Below are 20605 nucleotides of genomic sequence, written 5' to 3' on the forward strand. Positions count from 1 at the left end.
CATTCGCAATGTATAATGTAGGGAACAGACAAGAGGTTGTCTGTTGTGGTTGAAAATGGTTGGCAACCAAGTGCGTCCCAAGAAACGAAAAAGGGAACTATTACTCTTTACATCCCCCAGGCTACCGCTGCCATGAAAACATCACACACATCGCGTTCGCCGCCTTCATATTACTCCACAAATTACTCACCTACATCAAAATTAAAAAATTCAGCCCAAAATAACAAACACACTTGTGTCACCAACTCGAGGCTACACGGAAAGATTCGGTAACGTGATCATTAATAAGTCAGCAACAGCAAATTTTAAAATATTTTTCCTTACAGTATTTGTGAGGATATTTACCGTAATTTGTACGAAATTTGAGCAAACTTGTTTGCCGTAAAATGAAAATCAGATGTAGACAGTTTCGGCTGTAAATAAAATTTCAAAGCGTTCCAGTCTTAGTGAAAAAGAGACAGAATAAATAAATCAGTTTGTTAAAAGAACGAGAATAAATATTGCTCTGCAATGGTTGAAATAATTAAATTTGCGGGGAGTCCGGGAGTTTAGTCGATCAAATCTAAAGCAGTAATATACCTATTACCAATCGCTGAAAACAGAATGGTGAAAATTTAACTAGTGCGTTTTTTAATTATCACATCCATTTTTAAAACAAACTCACTATACTCGTATGTAGAGTTGAGTCTGAAAGTTTGTCTGATTTTGAAATTGATTGTGGTTGTGGTGAAACCTTTGATTAAGAAGTCTGTATTTATGTACGAACTGACGGGGCAGATGAGATTCAATTTTAAATTCAATTTTTACTTAAAGCAACGAGTAATTGGAGTTTGCAGTGTATAAAATGTATGGATTTCCATTGGTACTTTGTATGTACTCCCTCGATACACTTTGCTAGTTTTTGTAACTTTTCAAATCATTGAATTTAAAATTTAAAATCGATATTCCTGTTTATTAATGAAGCCAGCAAGATGCAGTTTTCACCGTCAAATATTCTGCGCTTCCTGTATAGTACATGTAAATTGTTCGTGTGAAAAATGCGCTTCTGTTTCCCGCACTTGAATTTTCTAATTGAACGTTTCAGAATCAATTTTCAGAATTAATAATACGACAGAAAAGTATCCATACGATTGCATTGCGATAAAACTCCGAGCGAGAATGTGAATGCTCTGATTGTTTGTTAAATTATAATGAAATGTTTGAGTCGAAATTATTTTAAATAAAAATAAACAAGAGAAGTATCGGAGGTAAAACATTATTGTGAAGCAAACTGTACCTTGAATGGCAAAAATGCTGAAAAAGAGCCTCGAACTTGTCGAATTTGGAACTGTTCCAATCCAACTGTCAGTTTCAATCGCGCTCTTGATAATTGATAAAGATAGACGCAAAGAAATGTCGAAACGCTGAGCATCGTGAAAGGTATTTCCAGTGATCCGGAATATTGCTTGGTTTTTTATTGTTAGTTTGATGTGATTATTTAAATTTATCGTAGCGAGAAGAGTCGCGTGTGTGAGTTAATAAGGACGAGTCGTTAGATTTTTGTTGGAAAATAATTTCCATAGAAACGATGGAGCTGTCTCGACTGCTGTCACCATCATAATAATGAAGTTACTCACACGGGATTGTCGGAATTCCGTTAATATTCCGTTACAAAGCACATCAGGAAAAGGATTTAATGACCATTGCATAAAACGCGAAACATGAAAGTGGCCGGCTGTTCCTGCCGAGACTATCGGCTAACCAAATAAAATTCGGATGGTTCGCTTGTCGGTCGACATGTTGTTGCCAATGACGTCACTCTAGAATGACCCTTTTCTTGTTTTCACAAAACAGTCGTTCAGTTTTGTTGTTTTAATGTCGCCAATGGATTTTTTTCAGGACATGCAATATTGTGTATCAAAGTTTGTATTTATCGAGATCATTTCACTATCAACAAAAACCAATAAACTATTTTTTTTTTCATTCTCAAACGCAATAAATTAACTATAATCTCTACTACTGACACTTTCCTTATAGTAGTGGACCATACATGTCAATATGTAATACGAAAAATTTTTAATTTAATTTTTATCGATATAATTATTCAGGAAGAGTTTTTTTGAAATCCTCCGTTATAGAAATAAATCGTAAAAATTACGGAAGGGTGTGTGCCTTTTCTCGACGGTTTTAAGCTGAATGTCCTTTTATTCGAAGTAGTCTTTTCAATGAAAACGCCGATTTGAAGAGAACAAAAATACCTTTTAAATTCATCCGACAAACAAATTCCGAAAGTCATAGCTTCGAGTATTATGAAGATATTAGAAAAATCCACACTCCACGTCTAACGTTCTAAACGTGATGATTGATTTTTACGACAGTCAACACGAGGATATTACTCGACGGCTCTCGGTTTAATGTTGAATGTTGAATTTTGGTGTTGCAGGGATCGACAGTACTGCTGCATATACGAAAAAGGCCATCCGTGGACTTATAGGAGACGTAGCTTTACGGAAGCAAGTCGGCCTTCCAAAATCTACCCTGGGCTATTGCGCCCCTCTGGCGTTAGAAACTAATGGTAAGTCTGTCTCTGTCTGTGAATATATCCGATGCCATGGCACATGTAGTCCGAAATGGGCCATTCTCTCGGCGCGCCGCCGGTCAGGATCCGAGATAAACCTGATGTTCGCCGGCTACCGCCGCCACCCATCTCCCATATTCACGGGACTCGGATTCCCGATTTTCAGTCTTCGATAGACGCACGCAACTTCTAATGGATATCTAAAGAAAACCGACGCTTGCCTCCTTTATTTTGAAAGCTCCTCGCACTTTAAATGTTTACTCGGGAATGATCCTAATATTTACTAGTTCACAAATTCTAACCGTCTGATCGTGCACCCACATCACGCTTTATGAATACTAGCCTGTCTCTGGCGTCATATGTAAATTACCGTTCATTACGCCACGGTTCTATTAAATTAATCGCTTTATATCGATAATTCTCCGGATGTAAAGCGTTTACGAAGCAGGAAGAGATCCTTTGTTTGGCGATAGGGATGTCAACGACGTATCCATTCTCGCGGCCACTCGGCCCTCGTGCCCTACGGTTAAGGTTTCGATCTATCGGATCGCAATCCGGGTTCGAATCCGAATGTATGTCCTCACCTGACCACCATCTATACATCTTGCCGAGTGATAGATTGATCGACCATCGTTCTACCAGCTGACCGGTTCTGGTGGTTGCAGGGACCGTCTTCAACGGCAAAAACTTGGAGACCGACAAGAGGGGCAACGTTAAGAAATTCGCCACAGTTTTTGGCAAGCGGGTCGCCGCCACCGCTCGCCCCACCAAGTGCGTCGACTGCGAGTGTACAGCTTTCAACACCGGAGTTTCTTACATGGAATGCTACCCCTGCACTTACCCCATGAGGCCAAACATTGATTACGTAAGTGTGATATACCTATTAAATCGTCGCTTTCAACCACACGCGCTGCGTTTTGTAATCCTTCAGTCCAACAAATGGTACTTCTCCCGAACGGGATTGCCACTAAGTTGCCCGTTGCTACTTCTCATGTCTCACGCCCACTCTCAATTCAATCCAGAATTTATATCCTCACAAAATTTATACGACACTTCGTTGTCGACCCTTTTTCAAACTATTCATTTTCTACTTTATACTGTTCACTTTGCCTCAATCCCCGAAAAAAAGTTTCTTTAAAAATTATTAATTTTTTTTTACCGCTTTAGATGTTCGACGAGAACGCAGCGCTTCTGCAGATGCAGCCCAACATGGACCTATCTTTCATGGAACGACGATGACGAAATCCAGGTTCTTTGCGTGCTTACTTATTTATACGTGAATATATATTTATAATTCTTTATTAAAAATTGGTATAATGTACATAAAAATAATCCTAAGTTAAAAACACGAATGTCTTCACTTCATGTACCTTAATGCCTTTAGTCTTTCCTAAGATAGCGATTGTTAAGGCTGACAGTGATGTACGAGAATAATTTAGGTGATGTATAATATAATAAATAATAAAGGTTGTCAGTTCGGATATTAAGTAGGGTCGGTTTATGGGACTTGTACATGAGCTTAGTCACTGCGCCACCGGAATCCTGAACTAGTCCCACACACGCGCTCACTATTTATGAAGAGTATTTGTGTAGAGTTTCTAATTATGCACAATCTTCATTAAACACATATTTGTGATGCCACGAGGAATATTCCGGAGCTTCAGCGCATTTACAGACTTTCAATAATTACTGACGAACATAACCCGTTCGCAAATCGGAGATTACGTTCCACAATTGCACCGTGCGACTTCTTTTTTCTTCTTCTCGTACCGATTGTTGATTCGTGCTCCATTCAACACAAAAGCTCCGTTCAATTTTTTTTAAGCGTTCCAACTTGAAGAATTTGTCGCTTGCAGAACTCGCTGGAAATTAACAATTTGCTGCGATTAACAAAAATACCAACGCCGAGATAAAAACAGCCAGGTTGCAACATGTGCAGTTGATATTTCACCAATTTTAAATAATTAATTCTCGGTGAATCGTGAACGCAACTCTTACTTTTTGTTGTTTGGTTTATTCCGATTCTCGTCATCGAAAAAGTGAAATCTTTCCGATTCGATCTTGCTAGTTTAAGTACAAACAGCAGAAGTTGAAGTTTGCATTAATGATCCAATTGTTTATTTTTCCAAGATGACATTTTGAAAAATTGGAACATTAGTATTCAAGTGAAGGCAGCCAGACAAACCTCGGAAAGAGGTTGAAAGTCAACCCTCGCGGGACTAGAGAGAACAATCTTTCGCATGACAACCAGCTTGAGTTTGCAGCAACCGTCGCCTTAGTCAAGAAGGTTCAATTCTCGTCACCCAGAAATTGAAACTAAAATGCATAATAAAAACTACCTGCCCTGTGTTTAAAATTTCAAAGAAAAATCGTTCCGTTCGACGTAAGAAAAACTTAATGGGGAAAATGGTATTCGCGAACTTGAAGAGCGAAGCAGTGATTTATTCGCACCAGGTATGAGAGGACAAGCTTATCTTTTGAATGATGGTCCTTGTTAAAAATCCGTAGCCTATTAGGATGTCGGTGGGGAGTACGCTGGCAGAAATACGGCTGCCCCGAACGCTGCCCCCCGTCGGCCGTTGATGCCGCTCCCTTGCTCCGTTTCCAACCTGGCGCGTGACAGAAGAGTTCAATCGCATTTTGTGCAAGTACCTGGAATACGAAAAGTTGCATCGAGACAAGAAAAAATTGCTACAAATTCGGATTAGAATTGTCGGTGATGAGATGAAGACTCGTGTTTCGAGGCGGTGCGCTGAAAACTAATATATTTAAGATGACAGTGTCGTGTCTTTAACTAATCCGTGTGCTGAAGAGTCTCGGATTATCCATATAGAAAGGTCGTTAGTTCTTTACGGCTGCTACATCAACTAAGATACCTAACTCTCCCGAGTTGAAGCAATTTAACAATCTATTGTACCGGAACGATATGCCCTACCTAACTAAACCATAATGTTAAAACACCCCAATTGATTCAATTTTACCCGAGAGGGTCGGAATAAAAATGTTTTCGATCCCCTCTCTTTTCGACTCCACTTCTTCTTCTCTAGGCAAGCATAGCAGAACACGGATGAGCAAGCTGGGAGCTATTATTGGGTCCGTCGTTAATATAAATCATTTTGAAACAATACCGTGTGAAAAAAATATCTCCGTGAAGTTCGATTTTTGGCTCTACGAATGCCAGTCGACGCTGCAATTTATGGCTAGATTTCGGATAATAGCCGAGTTTTGAGCTTAGTAGATTTTCCGAACATGGCGACGTGTGAACACCTGGGGGTTAGTTATGAGGGCTCGATTGCCGATCGCACTTCTAAGTTGAAAATCGGTGCCGAAACACGGATTCGTTTACGCAAAAGATCCGCGGGGCACGAGCTGGTGGCGGCGAGGGTGCGCGAAACCGCGCGTCTTAGGGCGCACGCTTGCACCGCGAGGAGGGAGAATGAGTCGGGGGCGGCAAGAGCCGCCGGCTATGTGATTTAGTTTCTACCCTCTCCACGCGATGTCCGCACAACTGGTGTTCGCTTGTAATATTGGGAAACGTCAGTACACTTGCACACGCGACCCGATGCACAAAGGAGCGCGCTCTTCGGCCCTCGATTAATTCCGAAAAATATAGATGTGTCCTGGTTGGCGGTGGTTCTTATGAGATGTGAGAGTGCGATTTTGGTATGATGGAATGTGCGACTTCACTGTGCTAAGTCGGTGCAGTCGCCACTATGTGGACGCTCTTCTGGTACTTCTCGGTCCTCGCAGCGTGGATCTTCGCCTACGAAAAGCGCATCTTCGGTAAGATACGCTCAGTTCGACTTCCTCTTTGTCTCGACCCTACACGTGATTTCCGACATCTAATTGTCATCACGAGGTTTCGATCTCTCTCGATCACAACAATGGTGCCCGAATCCTTTCGGTACCACCTTCCCTAGCTAGGAAAACAAATATTTCTCCCTCGCATCCGATCCGATTTCACGACCAAATCTGTTTCGAACCGAGGTGACAATGTTTTGAATAATCAAACCGTCGAGATTCGTTCGAATAAATCACCATACGTGGAGATAAAGGCGCTAAATTATCGAGCCTCAATCGACGATCGTCGGATCGCTAAGCTTTATCTTTATGACGTTGTCGCTTCTACTGTTAGTAATAACACCGTTTCCTAAACTCAAAATCATTTAATAGCTTTTTAATGATAACGTATCACCAAAATTAATCGCTGATTCCATATCATGCAATCCGAACCGACCCCTCCGACCAATTACCTTGATTAAGGGACCACACTTGGAACACATAAAAAACAAACAAATCTCTTGATCCCGTATACTAAGGACATAAAACTGAATTTCACTTCGATACTACCGCTGCGGAAAAATAATTTGCCGAATCAACACATTTCCATCAATATCCATTAAGATTTAATGAAATTGAAACAGATTTGTGTCACGTGTAGCACCAGAATTGACAAGATATTAAACATGGCCTTGTCATATACCGTTTTTTACACACGCGTGCTCTCCGGAAGATATTTTTTAGACATATACGAATCAAATATGTATTATACATATTTGTTCGTTTAACCATCAACTTCGTGGTGTCCTGTTCGAGAAACACTAACGAAATGTTCTGTCTCCAGGAGCAATCTCCACAAACATTATCTAAAGACATTTTCTCGAACACGGCGTGTAATAATCCGGAACACGTGAGAAGGATGTCATTTGGAAAATTCAATAATAGTTAATAATAAAAAAAAGTTAGTCAATGTATAATTTTTTTAGCAGTTCTAAATCCTAAATCTCTTACTGTTTGCGGACAAATCGAAATTCTAGAAAGGGAGAAAAACGCACGCTTAAATGTCCAAACGTTCTACCTGGTTTTTATTTCAAACATAAAACAAAATGCCGCCATCTTCATTTAAGTCTGACACAGAAAAGCATGCCTGTTAAAATTGCCCTTTACGTTTATGGCCTTATTATTTTTAACAAACCACTCGGAAGCTGTAAATTACCTAAAATATTTTGGCGCTTCCACTGCCCGGCTAAAATCTACCGTCTTCTCCCCGAACAAATCACTGTTTGTTTACATACAGAAAAACTCTTTCCCAATTTAAATTCTATTATTTTTGGATGGACAGGCTAAATTTAGAGGAGACCGTGTTAAATAATAGGAACGAAATTTCATTAAATTTGTGCGGGAAAGATAAATAGCTTTGTACATTCAAGGCACGTGATCGTCTTCTTGCAACTTCCCGAAACTATTTCTGAACAATCAGAAAAATTATTTTCTCCGATTGGTCTACGTCACTTTCGTGGTCGAGAAACTGTACAGGCGAGAAAATTGGCGATCTTAAGAAAGAAAAGAATTAAACGGGAGATATTCTCGTGGAAGTTTCTCATATTCTGGTGCAAAATACCGAAAGTGTGTAATAGCTATATTGAGGGTCGTGTTACATGTAGCATGAATAAAAGTTGGTGGAAGTTTTACAGCGGCGCTTTAGCGGTGGAATAATTAGAGGTGGGCGTTAAAAGAACAAGGTTTGGGTAGAATCGGGCAAACAAACGGAATTCTTGGGAAATAGGGTAATTATTTGTAAAGTGAGTATGAATGCGGCATTTTCAAGAATTATGCTTAGGAAATAACATCGAAACTGGTGTGGTAGCAACATATATTAGGGAGACAAATGGGTGTAGAACGAGAACTAAGTGAAACAGTGGACTGAAATAGGTGAGAGCCGAGAAATGTGTGGAATTAGCCTCGAATATAGCCAATGAAAAGAGGATCCAGCCGCGCCAAAAACTTACAACAGCCGTCGGATCTCAAATAAATATACCTCACACTTGGATGCACCATTTCTTACCCTCTGTTTAATACCACTTTCTCATCTTTTTATCCCGGCTTGATAACAGATAACTTACTACTAAGAACACCACAGGGAGACTCTTCTAACTCGCTCCTCATCTCCAAAGTTTATTATATAATTATACTCTCTTTATGTATAATAATATTATCTACACAATCAATTACATTGTTTTCTGACAAAGCAAAGAGCCTTTCTTCATCCCCGAGCACAATACCGATGCGCAATAATGCATGGGCCATATCCTGGTTACGTCAAATATTTTCGTTGAACAAAGAAACACACTTAAATTAATACCCCACTTAGATTTTCATAAAAATCGTTCAAAAACATTGCCTGTTTACGTTCTTCTCATTTTCGCTGATTAAGCGCATCTCCTCCGGCTTAGGTATAATTTAATACAAGTCATTTAATTTAAAATCCGACGATTTTAACCCGTTTCAAACAAATCATCCATTCCAAGAACATTGTAAGTAAATTGAAGATTCCACCCATCCCAGAGGGCGCTAAAGAATTTTTAATCTTTCCTCACTGAACTTGATCGATAGGTCATTTGACTGTTGGAAACCTCGCCCCTCTAACAATAAACGAATTATTGATGAAGGCAGCAACTGTTGCGGTTTAGTTATTTCCAGGAAATGAAATTAACATAGATGCTAGACCTAGGATAATATGACTTACTACCCCAAGTTTATTCAAATATTAAATTCATTCGCACCAACAAAGGATTACTAATGTAACAAAAATGGCACCTTCATGCCTACCACAGAATTCGTAATCATCATTAATAATAATCAAATTGCACTAAACTAAATACTGGCTTGTAAAAACTGAAAACCCGGACACGACATACATTTGTACATTAAGCGAGAAAAGGACAGAGATGCGACTTGTAACAAAATATTATGTTATTACGTCCCGTGTTATGCATGAATATTATTTGGTTTTTGCAACATAACATTGATTTTCTACAAATTCCTTCTTTGCCGTGTAGAATCGGACTTGGAAGTCTTTTCATTTGGAAAATCTGCCCGCTACTACCAGTGAATACGACAAAGACTTAAGAAAATCGACCAAAACGTATTATCTGCAGAAATGGAGGGTGCCACCCCAACATATATTCCGTTAGGATCCAACAATTTCTATCTTTATTTGTATTTATTTATTAGAGTTACGTCTATAACGTAATTCTTCTCGGTAATTTCGAACGACAAACTTTTAGAAAATTTTTGACAAAAGGAAATCACCTCCAACAAGTTTGCGAAAGGTTGTTGACACTTTATGATGATAGTGCATCATCACTCATCACATTACGTCACTCTTACAATATGATGCTCCGCTAGGGTCCATTTAAACGCAAGAAAAGAAAATACTTCAATAGATAGCGGCCTCCAAAAAATAATAGTGCTTACTTTTTATATGTGGTTTTTATATATCCACGCAGACACATTGATTTAATCGTAATTTAAGCTGATACAGTGAGATACAGGCGAAGCTACAAATTATTAATTCGAAAGTGATCTCACACAAATTTATAATAATGAAAAATATTTTAATTTCAGGTGATACTATGTTCAAGAACCAGACGGGATTTTATCTCTTTTGATTGAATAAATAATAAATTATGACCTAAATCTCGCAGCTATTACTGAAATTAGACTACTCAAAATATAAAAGCAATCAAACATTTTCAAATAATTACGACTTCTCTGTTGAAAAAATGTACAAAAAGGTTTATGAAGTCTTACAATTTCGATTTGTATTTACATATAAATTGGAGAAATTGAGATTCCACTGTTCCAAATAATAAAAAAGTCGTAAGTAACTTGATGAAAATATAATGGTATTAAAAGAGGAACGTGCCAGGAAAGTTATCGATCGCTTGATGAGTAGTGGATGTTTATGTTATGGAATTTTATGATGGAATAATCATAACGGCAAGAAGAAAATAAAAACCAATTAGATTATTGGTTAATTTAAAAGTGGAATCCGCTAAAATGCATTAAACTTATTAAAATTTAGCTTATTTATCAGACGCCCGAACTCCGCACGTGGTTCAGCAAAAAATACTACGTTAGCGTAACTTTTTACGATTACATATTATTATTAACAATTTCCCGAGAGAAAAACGTACGTTTAAATTGCTTCAGGTGAAACTGCGTAAAAATTTGTTAGATTCCTGTAAATTTTGTTACATCGATTTTCTCGTTATTAGTGTAAATATAAAATGCGGTTTTCTTTCGTCGGTCCCGTCTGTTATTATCTCTTATTTTGTGTGCGAAATATTTCCTTGGGGCCATTAAGAAAAGAAGATCTAATTTTGTCGATTTTCCATTCTGAGAAAGATTGCTCGCTTGTGCTGCAATTGTGATGGATTTTATTATGTTTGTTAGTATCTGAGAAAAATGAAAAGTGTAGTGTGCAATTTCAGAGTTGGTGTTTCGATACTTTTTTAAAATGTCATAAAATCATAGAAAAAAAGTAATCTTCGTCAAGTTGTGAATTCTGCAAATGCCAATACATATGTACATTTATAACTTCCGTAAAAAAATGTTCACCATTTGAAAATGTATTTGAGTTGACAGTTATATTTTGTACTTACAACAAATGTGGAGCATAAAATCTGTTAAAAAGTTTGTCACTTTTGATAGTTTTCGTCTAGAAAAATTTGGCGTGGATGAAGTCTTATAGGACAAAGTACATTTTATTGGCTAATAGCCCATCCATCACTACTCAACAAACTTATGATCAGTGTGATGAGATTTTCGTTGTAACAGAAACAATATCTGGAACACTAAAGTGACATCCTTTTTCGTGAGATAACGAAAGCTACCCGACGGTAAATGTTAGTCTTCTTGTTTAAACTTGGTGGTCGTCTTGTGTTTACAAAAAATGTATATCGTCCTGTGGTGGAAAATGTGAAGAAAATGTACGAGTAGAGTTGCTCGGTAACTTTTCCTTTTATCATTACTGATTATCAAGAGATATAAATTAAAGAAAACTTTGCAAGGAAATGATGTTGATAAATTAAAAAAATGTTTTGAAGCGTGTTCTCCCAGAAGCTAAATCAATTACTTCGTTTTAGTGTTAAAGTAAGTAAAAGTTATCGAGAGGTATTTTAATAAACTTTCTCGAGGGTTTATGATTAGATTTGAAATTAAATAACCGATCCCCTATAGAAGTGGCCGTAAAATTTCCAGTATATAAGTGGCTCTTGTTCGTTTTGTTGTACTTTTACAGGAAGTTCATCAATTTTGTGTTGGGTTTGGTAAGTATACGTTATTTAATATCGGGAAAAGCCGCTTCCTTTTAGAAAATAATTTTGTGGGTGGCTCGTGGCGCAATATCATTATGCAAATTATTAATTATTCCTGTGGCGTGTTTGAGAAAATTCTAAGAAACAATTTGAGACAGTTGTTTTTCCTTAATAATCGTTTTGAAAAATGAACTATAAAACGATTACAAGATCGGCATTTGATTAACACGTTCGGGTGAGCGCCGCCTTGTCAAGAAATCCTGTTAGAATTTTCAACAGGTGAAAGAATATCGTTAACTGGGGGGAAAAAAAGAAAAATAACGCGAATATTGTTAAATATGCATGAGGTGAAAGGGGTATTATTGCGCCGCCTTGTACCAAAGCTCAAAAAACAACTCATTGTGTAAGGAGAAGAATGTACAATCTGCAAATTTAGTAGTTAAGTTTGGAAAACTCCCTTAAGTATCAGAGGTCTACGGAGAGAACTGATAGGATCAGGGAGAAGGCTTTTTGCTTAGAATTTTATTTTGTGAGGAATCCTGAGAATTTATTTGCATAACGTTTTATAAATAAAGAACGCGAGTCAGATGATTGATTTTTAATAGGTTGCTTGGGGACTCCGCTTTTCGGAGGCGTAAAAGGCAATTTTGACCTCTGAAATGTTGGGTGCAAATTTCAGCTTCTCTTAAACGTCATTTAGGCTATATTAAAGATTTTTCCGGATCGATACTACGTAACGCAAATAATGTGAGGAGCATTCCAAATATGACGCTTCCGACGTTTATATTGCTTTTTTGTATTTTATACAGATATGTGAGTATTGTAAACATTGTAATATATCGTGCAGGCGCTCGCTCGCAGAATTTCTTTGACACACAAATAAGAATCGCAATTTTTAGTGAGAATGACGAGAAATTGTGGAAGTACCTAATTAATCACGTAAGCTTCGTATCACATTTCCATCACAACTGTACAGTTCACTGTCTTGTTTATTTTATTTTGCAGATGTAACGAACCTTCCTGTCCAAAGTATCATCATCAAAGCTGGCGAGAACAAATCTCTAGCTTGTCCCGGAGTAAACGAACACTCTTTAGTGCTAGCCCTAGAATGGCTCTCTCTAACTCACCACGTCAAACTAGTGGAGTTCATGAGCGATTCCACGACTGTCTGGGATAATCAGCATCGCATTGCACTTCTTCCAGATACGTTTGGATTAAGTTTTCATCCAGCGATTGCCGAAGACAGTGGTGACTATGTTTGTTTAGTCAACAGCAGACCCAAACCAGACGGAATCGTTCGCCTGATCGTCCAAGGTACGTCACAGAAAAATCACAAACCTCACACCACAATTCTTCCATCCAATCACACAATCACAAAACCGTCCCAATTATGTTCGTCCCTAAATGGGCTTAACTTTAATTATTTAACAAATCTCGGTTAAGAGGACCTCATTCTGGCGCATCTGGTTGTTTGCTCACAAACTGCGGTTTACTCTCATTACTGTTATCGCAAACTGTACGAATAATGTCGCATAAGTTGAGAAAATTTGGTCAGTTTTAAGAACTTTCACTGGAGGGCTCACCCACGAAACTTCACAATGAGACCGGACCATTATTTCCTTTTTTAACTCTTTAAATCGGTTCTGCGCCGACGAAAGTTTAACGACCCTATAAATCATCCCTCTGGATTTAACATTACATGTTTCTTTTGTATTATTGACTTTTCCGGTATAAGGAGTGAAGCGGAACATAAAAATTAATGAAAAATGTAATATATCTCTGGTCGTACGGCCAAAAGCAATACCGCGGACTCCACTTAGAAATATTAATAAAGCCTCATTGATCAAATCGGAAATCGGTGATTTATACATGACTAAGATTTTCTTGTTGATTAGTTTTAGTATTAACTCGTGTATTTATGTGTTCAGCCAAATGTAATACAATAGCCACGTTGTATATTCAATCGACCATTTCCATTAAACAACAGTTAAAATCAATTTAGTCAACACCTTGTGTAGGTAGCAACCGATGCTTAAATGTTGACTGCGTGCTAAAATATCTTATAGAACGTTGCAATTATTGATTCATGTCAATGTAATGAGCTTCTTGGAAATTATTATTACAATGTTAAAATTATTTTTAGCACCTACGTAAAATACATTATTTGATATCACAATCAACGTGTTGTAGAATGTGAGAATGTGATCATTTCAACGTTCCCCATTCTCATAAAATAGCGAAAAATTACTATCAAAACCAAATCCGAGCATTACAGTTTATCAGTTATTGCACTGTAAATGTTAGTGTTACATTTAAATTGTAGCAACTTTATTACTGACATAAAACTTGATTTTCAAAGGGTTTACGTGCACGACGCTTAAACTTACGCGCTTTGAAGAAAATTTTATTTATTGAAAATATTGTATTCCCATTTCGTCACAATCAAAGTTGCAAACTGTTCAATAATTATTATGGGTCCAGTGTGATTCTGCCAAGCATGCTTCCCATGAACTAATCCACGCTTGGTTGTAACAAAGTATTCCAAGCATGCTCTATGGTGTTCTAGTATTGGCCGAAGTTAGAGTAACCATTTCAGAGTTCGATCGATACGATTTCAGCGAGTCTAGATTGTAACTTTGTGTTCGTCTATTTTGTCCGTCATTGGCAAAAATTAAATATTTTAGAGTCAGACGCGGAATATGTTTTGGATAAAATATAAAATAACTAATTTACTTCGACGGAACATTTTGTAGGGCCTAAACATTGCGTAATTCGTTCAAATCAAATTAGCTTTTATGCAAAATTTTTGTAAGGGTGCTTGAGCTTCATTTCAGCGGAAATGACTAAAATTCATGCGATTCACTGCGAAAGCTGACCCTGTTTATTGTACAGTGAATACACGCTGTAGTTTATACCGATAGAACTTGAAATTTAAAAATAATTAAGCTTGTTTGTGTAATGGTCGGCGTTTATTCAATTTTCGATTGATTTGTTAGTTCAAATACTAATTAGAAGTGTACACCGAACATCACAACTCTTTTGTTATTGGATTTTTTAAATTAAAATAAGAAATGAAAAAAAATATGGCAAATATTGAACGGCATAACAACATATAAATTATGGTACGTATTGTTATCAAATTAATTTAGAAATGTTTTTCTTGTAATTTGTTTCGACCACTTATAATAGTAGAATTGAGCTTGAATAATTGATTTTATTATTGAACACATATTGAACCGTGAAGAAAATGTAGTTGTATTGTCAGTAACGTCAAAGTGACATATTACCATAATGCCTAATGAGAATGACTATAAAATAATAAAACATCAAACACGAAATGACCAAATGGAACGACTAAAACTTAAAAATAAAATATCAGATGTGCGTAGGTATTGATTCCTGCTCAGACGTTCACTTAGTAGATTTCAGACTATGTATTATTGCACATTATACTCGCCCATTTATGTGCTTCAGTAAATGTTACATAATTGTAGCTTAAAAGTATTGCTCTGATTTATCTTCTCTTTGTTGAAGTAGGTCGAACTAAATTTGTATCATTATTTATGTAAAACAGAAGTTGACGTTTAATAATTCCATTTAAAGGTCGTTTGTTTCGTTTATTTTTACCACTTAACTGGAATTTTGTGGGAAATTTATAATTCCGCGTTTATGGCGGCTTTAGGATAAAATAATTATTCAGCGAAAACCATGACCCCACCCACCACACTTCGTCCGACTTCTCGCAGTGAAAACCATCCCCCGGGTATTATTGCGCATTATTTTTGGATATTAAGTGACACACAATGAATAACAAACCGCGTTTTGTTTTCATTTATTATAATTCACATGTTTGCATTTAGAATGCATTTCGGTATTATATTGCGGTCCAAAATATTTTTAAACAATAATGGGTTTAATTGAAGTACAACGATAATGCAACATAAAATCGCGGACGTATGAAACAATTTCAATTTCATCATACTTTATATGCATGCCAAATTTGGTTACTGAATATTGACATGTCAACAGTCGGCGAAGAAAGGTAATATGTAATGAAAATAATAAGTAATAATTCAGACAACAAGGAAGATCAAACTATTCGAGTATTTGCTACCAAAACTATAACCGTGAACCAACAAATCCATTAATAATTCTGTCGTGCGGACAAAATACACCGTAGATCGTAATGGGAGGAGTGGGAGGAGGTCAATAGGCTTTATTATTGAAAAAATGGTGTGACATTTCAAAAAATGAGCGTCTTACGCGGCAATCCTCTTAATTCTTATTAATATTCATAGATTAAATCGGCGGACATAAAAGCCGCTATGAACTGATTTAAATTCGGAAGTGAAAAGAAACAGCGTTTATATGAAACGATTTTCTGGTGAAAATTGTGTGGCATCGTATTGATTGTCGGAAAATGTAGATTGTCTTGGGGTTTTCTAGTAGTTCACGGATGGTCGCGTTAAATGAGCGATTGGTGGCGAATATGTTAAATGTAAATGAAACCGGAGCGAAACAATATAAGTGGATGGGTGCGTAGTAATGTGCGAGAAGCGTTTTACGCGTTGGTAATTTTGATTTAGCAATTTTCCGAATCGAATTTGTCGGGTGCAGCTAGGAAACGGCGCTTTGCAAGGCAAAGCAGTGATAATAAACCATGGTGCAGAATGTACGAGTATTAGCAGGTCCCCTTTGTCTTTCCGGAAAATGGCGGGTAAAAGCAAAAGCAGGGCAGGGTCCGTTTAAACGAGTGGGTTTTGTTCATCGCGACACCTTTATGTATCATTAAAAACGCCGTTGAAATTCTAGAACCGTATACACACGATTCTATAACCCCTTTTGTGTTTACTTTTAATCCGGGAATCGGATTAGCAACTATGTAGCATATAGATATTTGCCGATATCCGGAAACGATCGAGTTAAACGCACCTATTTCCCGGAAACTGCGCCCCATTGTTCTTTGATTTCGTTTAAATGCATGAAACATGAAATGAGGTGTTAAGCCCTGGAGATTTAACTACGCAGACAGTCGTTACGCAAAGAGGCGACCGTTTAAGCTCAGCCGGTCTCCGGCTCCGGTCGCCGGTCTCTCCTTCCGGTGAACTGCAAGTGTTAAACTGAATCGATTCCGGGTCGCTATCGCTATCGCCGCCGCCGCTGGTCCCATCCTCGCGTGCCGTCGCCGATAATTACACTGTTTAACTAAATGGAAAAACGCAAATTGTTTCCCGCAGAATAAACCGGCTTTAGTGGCCGCCAACATCGACCGGCCCTCAGCCTCCCAAGAACGGCCATCTTTCACACCGATCGCCGTAAAACCGCCGTGCCCCTTAATGACGGATCTCGACTCGCGAAACGGAGTTAGAGAAACCGACTACAACTGTGAACATCGTTTAACTACTCCATACGCAGTTATCACTGAGTGACTTAGTTAATTTCGTCGACGTGAGACGACCCTGCTGCTGGATGATACAAATTTTCATCATCCTTATCATTCCGACGCTAGAAACCGCGAAATATTCGCCTACACACCTTTTAGAGGATATTTCACAACTTTATTATATGGTTCTTGCGCTTCCCTTTTTTCCTATTCTTTTTTCTTGTCGTCGAGTACACGAAACGGAGCTCGCCGCTTCTTCCTCATTTTTTATTAATGAAATTTGAAAATGTTGCTTGAATTTTTCGTAATTCTTTTCGCACTCTTAAATTTACTGGTGCATCTTTACCACCACATTGAACCAAGTACATACTTGTCATCACAGGTATAAACTTTAAACCCAATCAAGCACACAAATGAAACAATATGTTCGATTAAAGAACAAGAACATATCGTCCAAATTTAAAATTTAACATCAAATTTCATTGTGACTTTGTTCGAACTTCGTGGATGTCATATATTACGTATCTGCGAACATTTATGGTCCAACGCACATTTGACAAATTATTGCTTAAGAGTGTTATAGATTGTCTTCTTCAAATTTGAAAACTCTGAAATGAACCAACAACATGAGAAATTACAAACAATATATTCAGCATTTAGCGTTTTTAGTTAACATATTCCTTATTTATTTATTTTTACTTTAAAGTGGCAATCAAATTGGTTCAGTGATATTCAGTTCTGGACCTTATGTGTAAACTGAACAAAAGTTACAACAATTGTCGCTTGATACGTTAATAATTCTTGGAAAATAACCTTTATCTTTCTTAATCTGTGTTTTGGGATCCTTATCGAGCTGAAAGATCTAATACCCTCACAACGTTTTTCACTATTTGTAATGACCAAAGTTTTGATTGTATGTACATAATTATTTTAATTCTTACATCGTAGGTATGTAAAAAATCAATGAGATCAAACAAAAATGTATAGTCTTTGAAGTTCACCTGCTTACGCAACTTGTATATTTGAAACAGTTAACGCACAGCTCGGAAAAGTGTAAACTGTGAGTTTTATTGACATGAAGCCCTCAATGTGAAAATTTCCTTGTGCCTCCAAAATCCACAGACACACATTATGTCGATGTTCTTTTTGAGATAGAAAGGCTTTTGTGTTTTTATAACATAGGAGTGTTTTTTCTTTGTAGATGTGCCGGATGCTCCGGGTCGTCCTCTCATCGTCAGCTTCACGTCTAGATCGGTCAACCTCTCGTGGGCCCCCTCGCAAGACACGCACCACAGTCCGGTCACTCACTACATCATCCACACTCGGTAAGTAGTGTCCTCATCCCTCTGAATTTAAAAATGTCAAGGCCACCACTCCCTCTGCTGATATATAACCGATAATAATCGCCATCCTCACCACCCTCATCACCTGTCAAAGCTCGCTGTGAGTTGTAAAAGCATTTCATTTTCATGAAAACACAAACGTACCCCTGTGTCAGCATGGTTTACTTTCGTACCAGGATTATGACGAATGTTTGTCGTTAGTCAAAATATTTAATCATTCAACCGCGTTGTGCAAACTTAATTGTCATGGCATTTCATGAAATTTTACAAAGAAACGAGGACTTCACGATTCGTCGTCAAAAATGAACATTGAAAATGATACCCTTAAATCGGCATTACGACAACTCAACGTTTTATATTTTCTCGTTAATTATAAGAATTAGTATGCTAAAATTAAATTGAAATTACGACGGAAACATTTTAACAGTAAATGAGGACTGATTTAATAAACTGCTCTAATTAAATACGAAACAGATATTTCGATTTCAACTCAAAACGTATCACGTATCCAGATTATCGATGTTAGTGTCATAATTAACTTAATTTGTGGAATTGACCATTATTCGACCTTTAAATAGACTAATTTAATTGGACATTGTGTTCCCATTCTAAATAATATCTAAAAAAAACTTACCAAATGTGGTACAACAGATAAAAGTAATTTGATCACTGTAAACGGTAATACATACATATATTTATATATTTTTTTGCTGTACGTCAATGCATATTACAAAAATCTGAATGAAAAATTATTAAACAGTGAAAAAACTTACCAAATGTGGTACAACAGATAAAAGTAATTTGATCACTGTAAACGGTAATACATACATATATTTATATATTTTTTTGCTGTACGTCAATGCATATTACAAAAATCTGAATGAAAAATTATTAAACAGTGAACAGGGGTGAAAACAAACCAAATAAGACAAAAGCACCAATTATGTGTTGAAAAGAGATAGTGTCAATTCCTGTCCTTTACTGAAGAGACAATACAATACACTTCTCGTCGTAAATACACTAAGTGCATTAAGTTTGCTCTGGGCTGTACACAAGCAAGGTACCATTACAGACACAAAACGAATTAAGCAAAGCTTGTCCAGTAGTTTCCAATTTTCATTAGTTGCATTGTCACCAGGCCGCATACGTGTAACAAAATAACTTTACTTTTCTTGAACATATGTTTAAAAAAAAATAACATGCGGAAACACGCTTCCATTAAGCCCCATATGCAGATTGGCACAACTCAATTATTCACACAATAAAATGTATACCTACGCACCCTTACCCTTTCAAAAAGCGTTGAAAATAACATCACATTTTTATATCATAACTACAGGTTGAAACAAATCCATAAAGGAAATATAGGGTGCGGCAGAGTACACAATTTGAAGCAGAAATTTAATCTTTAAAGCTAATATTAAAAGCTACATTCAAAACCTCTGCAAAACTCAAAGCTTTTTAGAACAAGGAATCGTCAAAAACTGTATAATTTGTATTATTAAACCGCAATGAGGAAAAATGCAAAATTGAATATCGTCTCTTGTATTATAAACGAAATTTTTAATCAACAGTTTAAAAAAACATACGGAGGAGATATTAATAGTGAAGTTAGTACTTAACACAGGAAAAACTCATCACGTAAAATAACCGAGAAAAATCATTAAATTTGCAAATTAAAAATTAATTCTCATTTCCGATGATACTAACATTAGCTTCTTAGGTATATTACAGCCACTCTTTATAAATCTTCTCGTGCAAAATTTACTATTTGAATAAATTTAGCTGAAAAAATATAAAATCCTCAGGAACAAGAGTTAATAGAAAAAAATCGGTTAAAAATTTAACATCACGAGATACAGAAAAATATAAAAATGAACAAGATTATCAAGTAACAGTTGAAGCACGTTCCATTTTCGTTTAAATTAAGTAATTTAGGCCAAAGTTTGTGGAGTCCTGTTCAAACTGAACTACATCGAAATTTTTCATTAATAATGCCGTTATCATAGCCGTTTGTTTAAGCTAGTTTAAAAATACCGCCCGCGTTTTTTAATCATGTAATGGCCTTGTGGTTTTTAAAATTAAATTAAATTGTACGATTTTACGTTTGTAGATACAGATTACGTGAAAGATACGTGGAAAATAATTATTTAAACCAGAGAGTTTATGATTTCCCAGATTTATTTGCATGTAACATGTTAATTAGCAACCTGTGCGTACA

General features: G+C 36.8%; 2 protein-coding genes across 4 annotated transcripts in view; both read left to right on the forward strand.

Annotated features, from left to right (window-relative positions):
* Window positions 1-4044, forward strand: part of Apoltp (Apolipoprotein lipid transfer particle) — a 55294-nt gene extending 51250 nt beyond the window's left edge. Inside the window, exons 49-51 of the mRNA XM_069061617.1 lie at window positions 2423-2554; window positions 3223-3422; window positions 3725-4044. Coding sequence (XP_068917718.1) covers window positions 2423-2554; window positions 3223-3422; window positions 3725-3796 — 404 coding nt within the window. The 3' untranslated portion in view covers window positions 3797-4044. The remainder of the gene's footprint in view (window positions 1-2422; window positions 2555-3222; window positions 3423-3724) is intronic.
* A 2068-nt stretch (window positions 4045-6112) lies between these two features.
* Window positions 6113-20605, forward strand: part of Ptp99A (Protein tyrosine phosphatase 99A) — a 146235-nt gene continuing 131742 nt past the window's right edge. For 2 of the 3 annotated variants that reach the window (XM_069060255.1, XM_069060254.1), the window contains exons 1-3: window positions 6113-6340; window positions 12664-12972; window positions 18243-18366. In XM_069060255.1, coding sequence (XP_068916356.1) covers window positions 6271-6340; window positions 12664-12972; window positions 18243-18366 — 503 coding nt within the window. In that variant the 5' untranslated portion in view covers window positions 6113-6270. The remainder of the gene's footprint in view (window positions 6341-12663; window positions 12973-18242; window positions 18367-20605) is intronic. The other variant, XM_069060256.1, reaches the window with a different exon arrangement.

This window comes from Tenebrio molitor, chromosome X (genome assembly GCF_963966145.1).
Source record: "Tenebrio molitor chromosome X, icTenMoli1.1, whole genome shotgun sequence".
Taxonomy (NCBI): domain Eukaryota; kingdom Metazoa; phylum Arthropoda; class Insecta; order Coleoptera; family Tenebrionidae; genus Tenebrio; species Tenebrio molitor.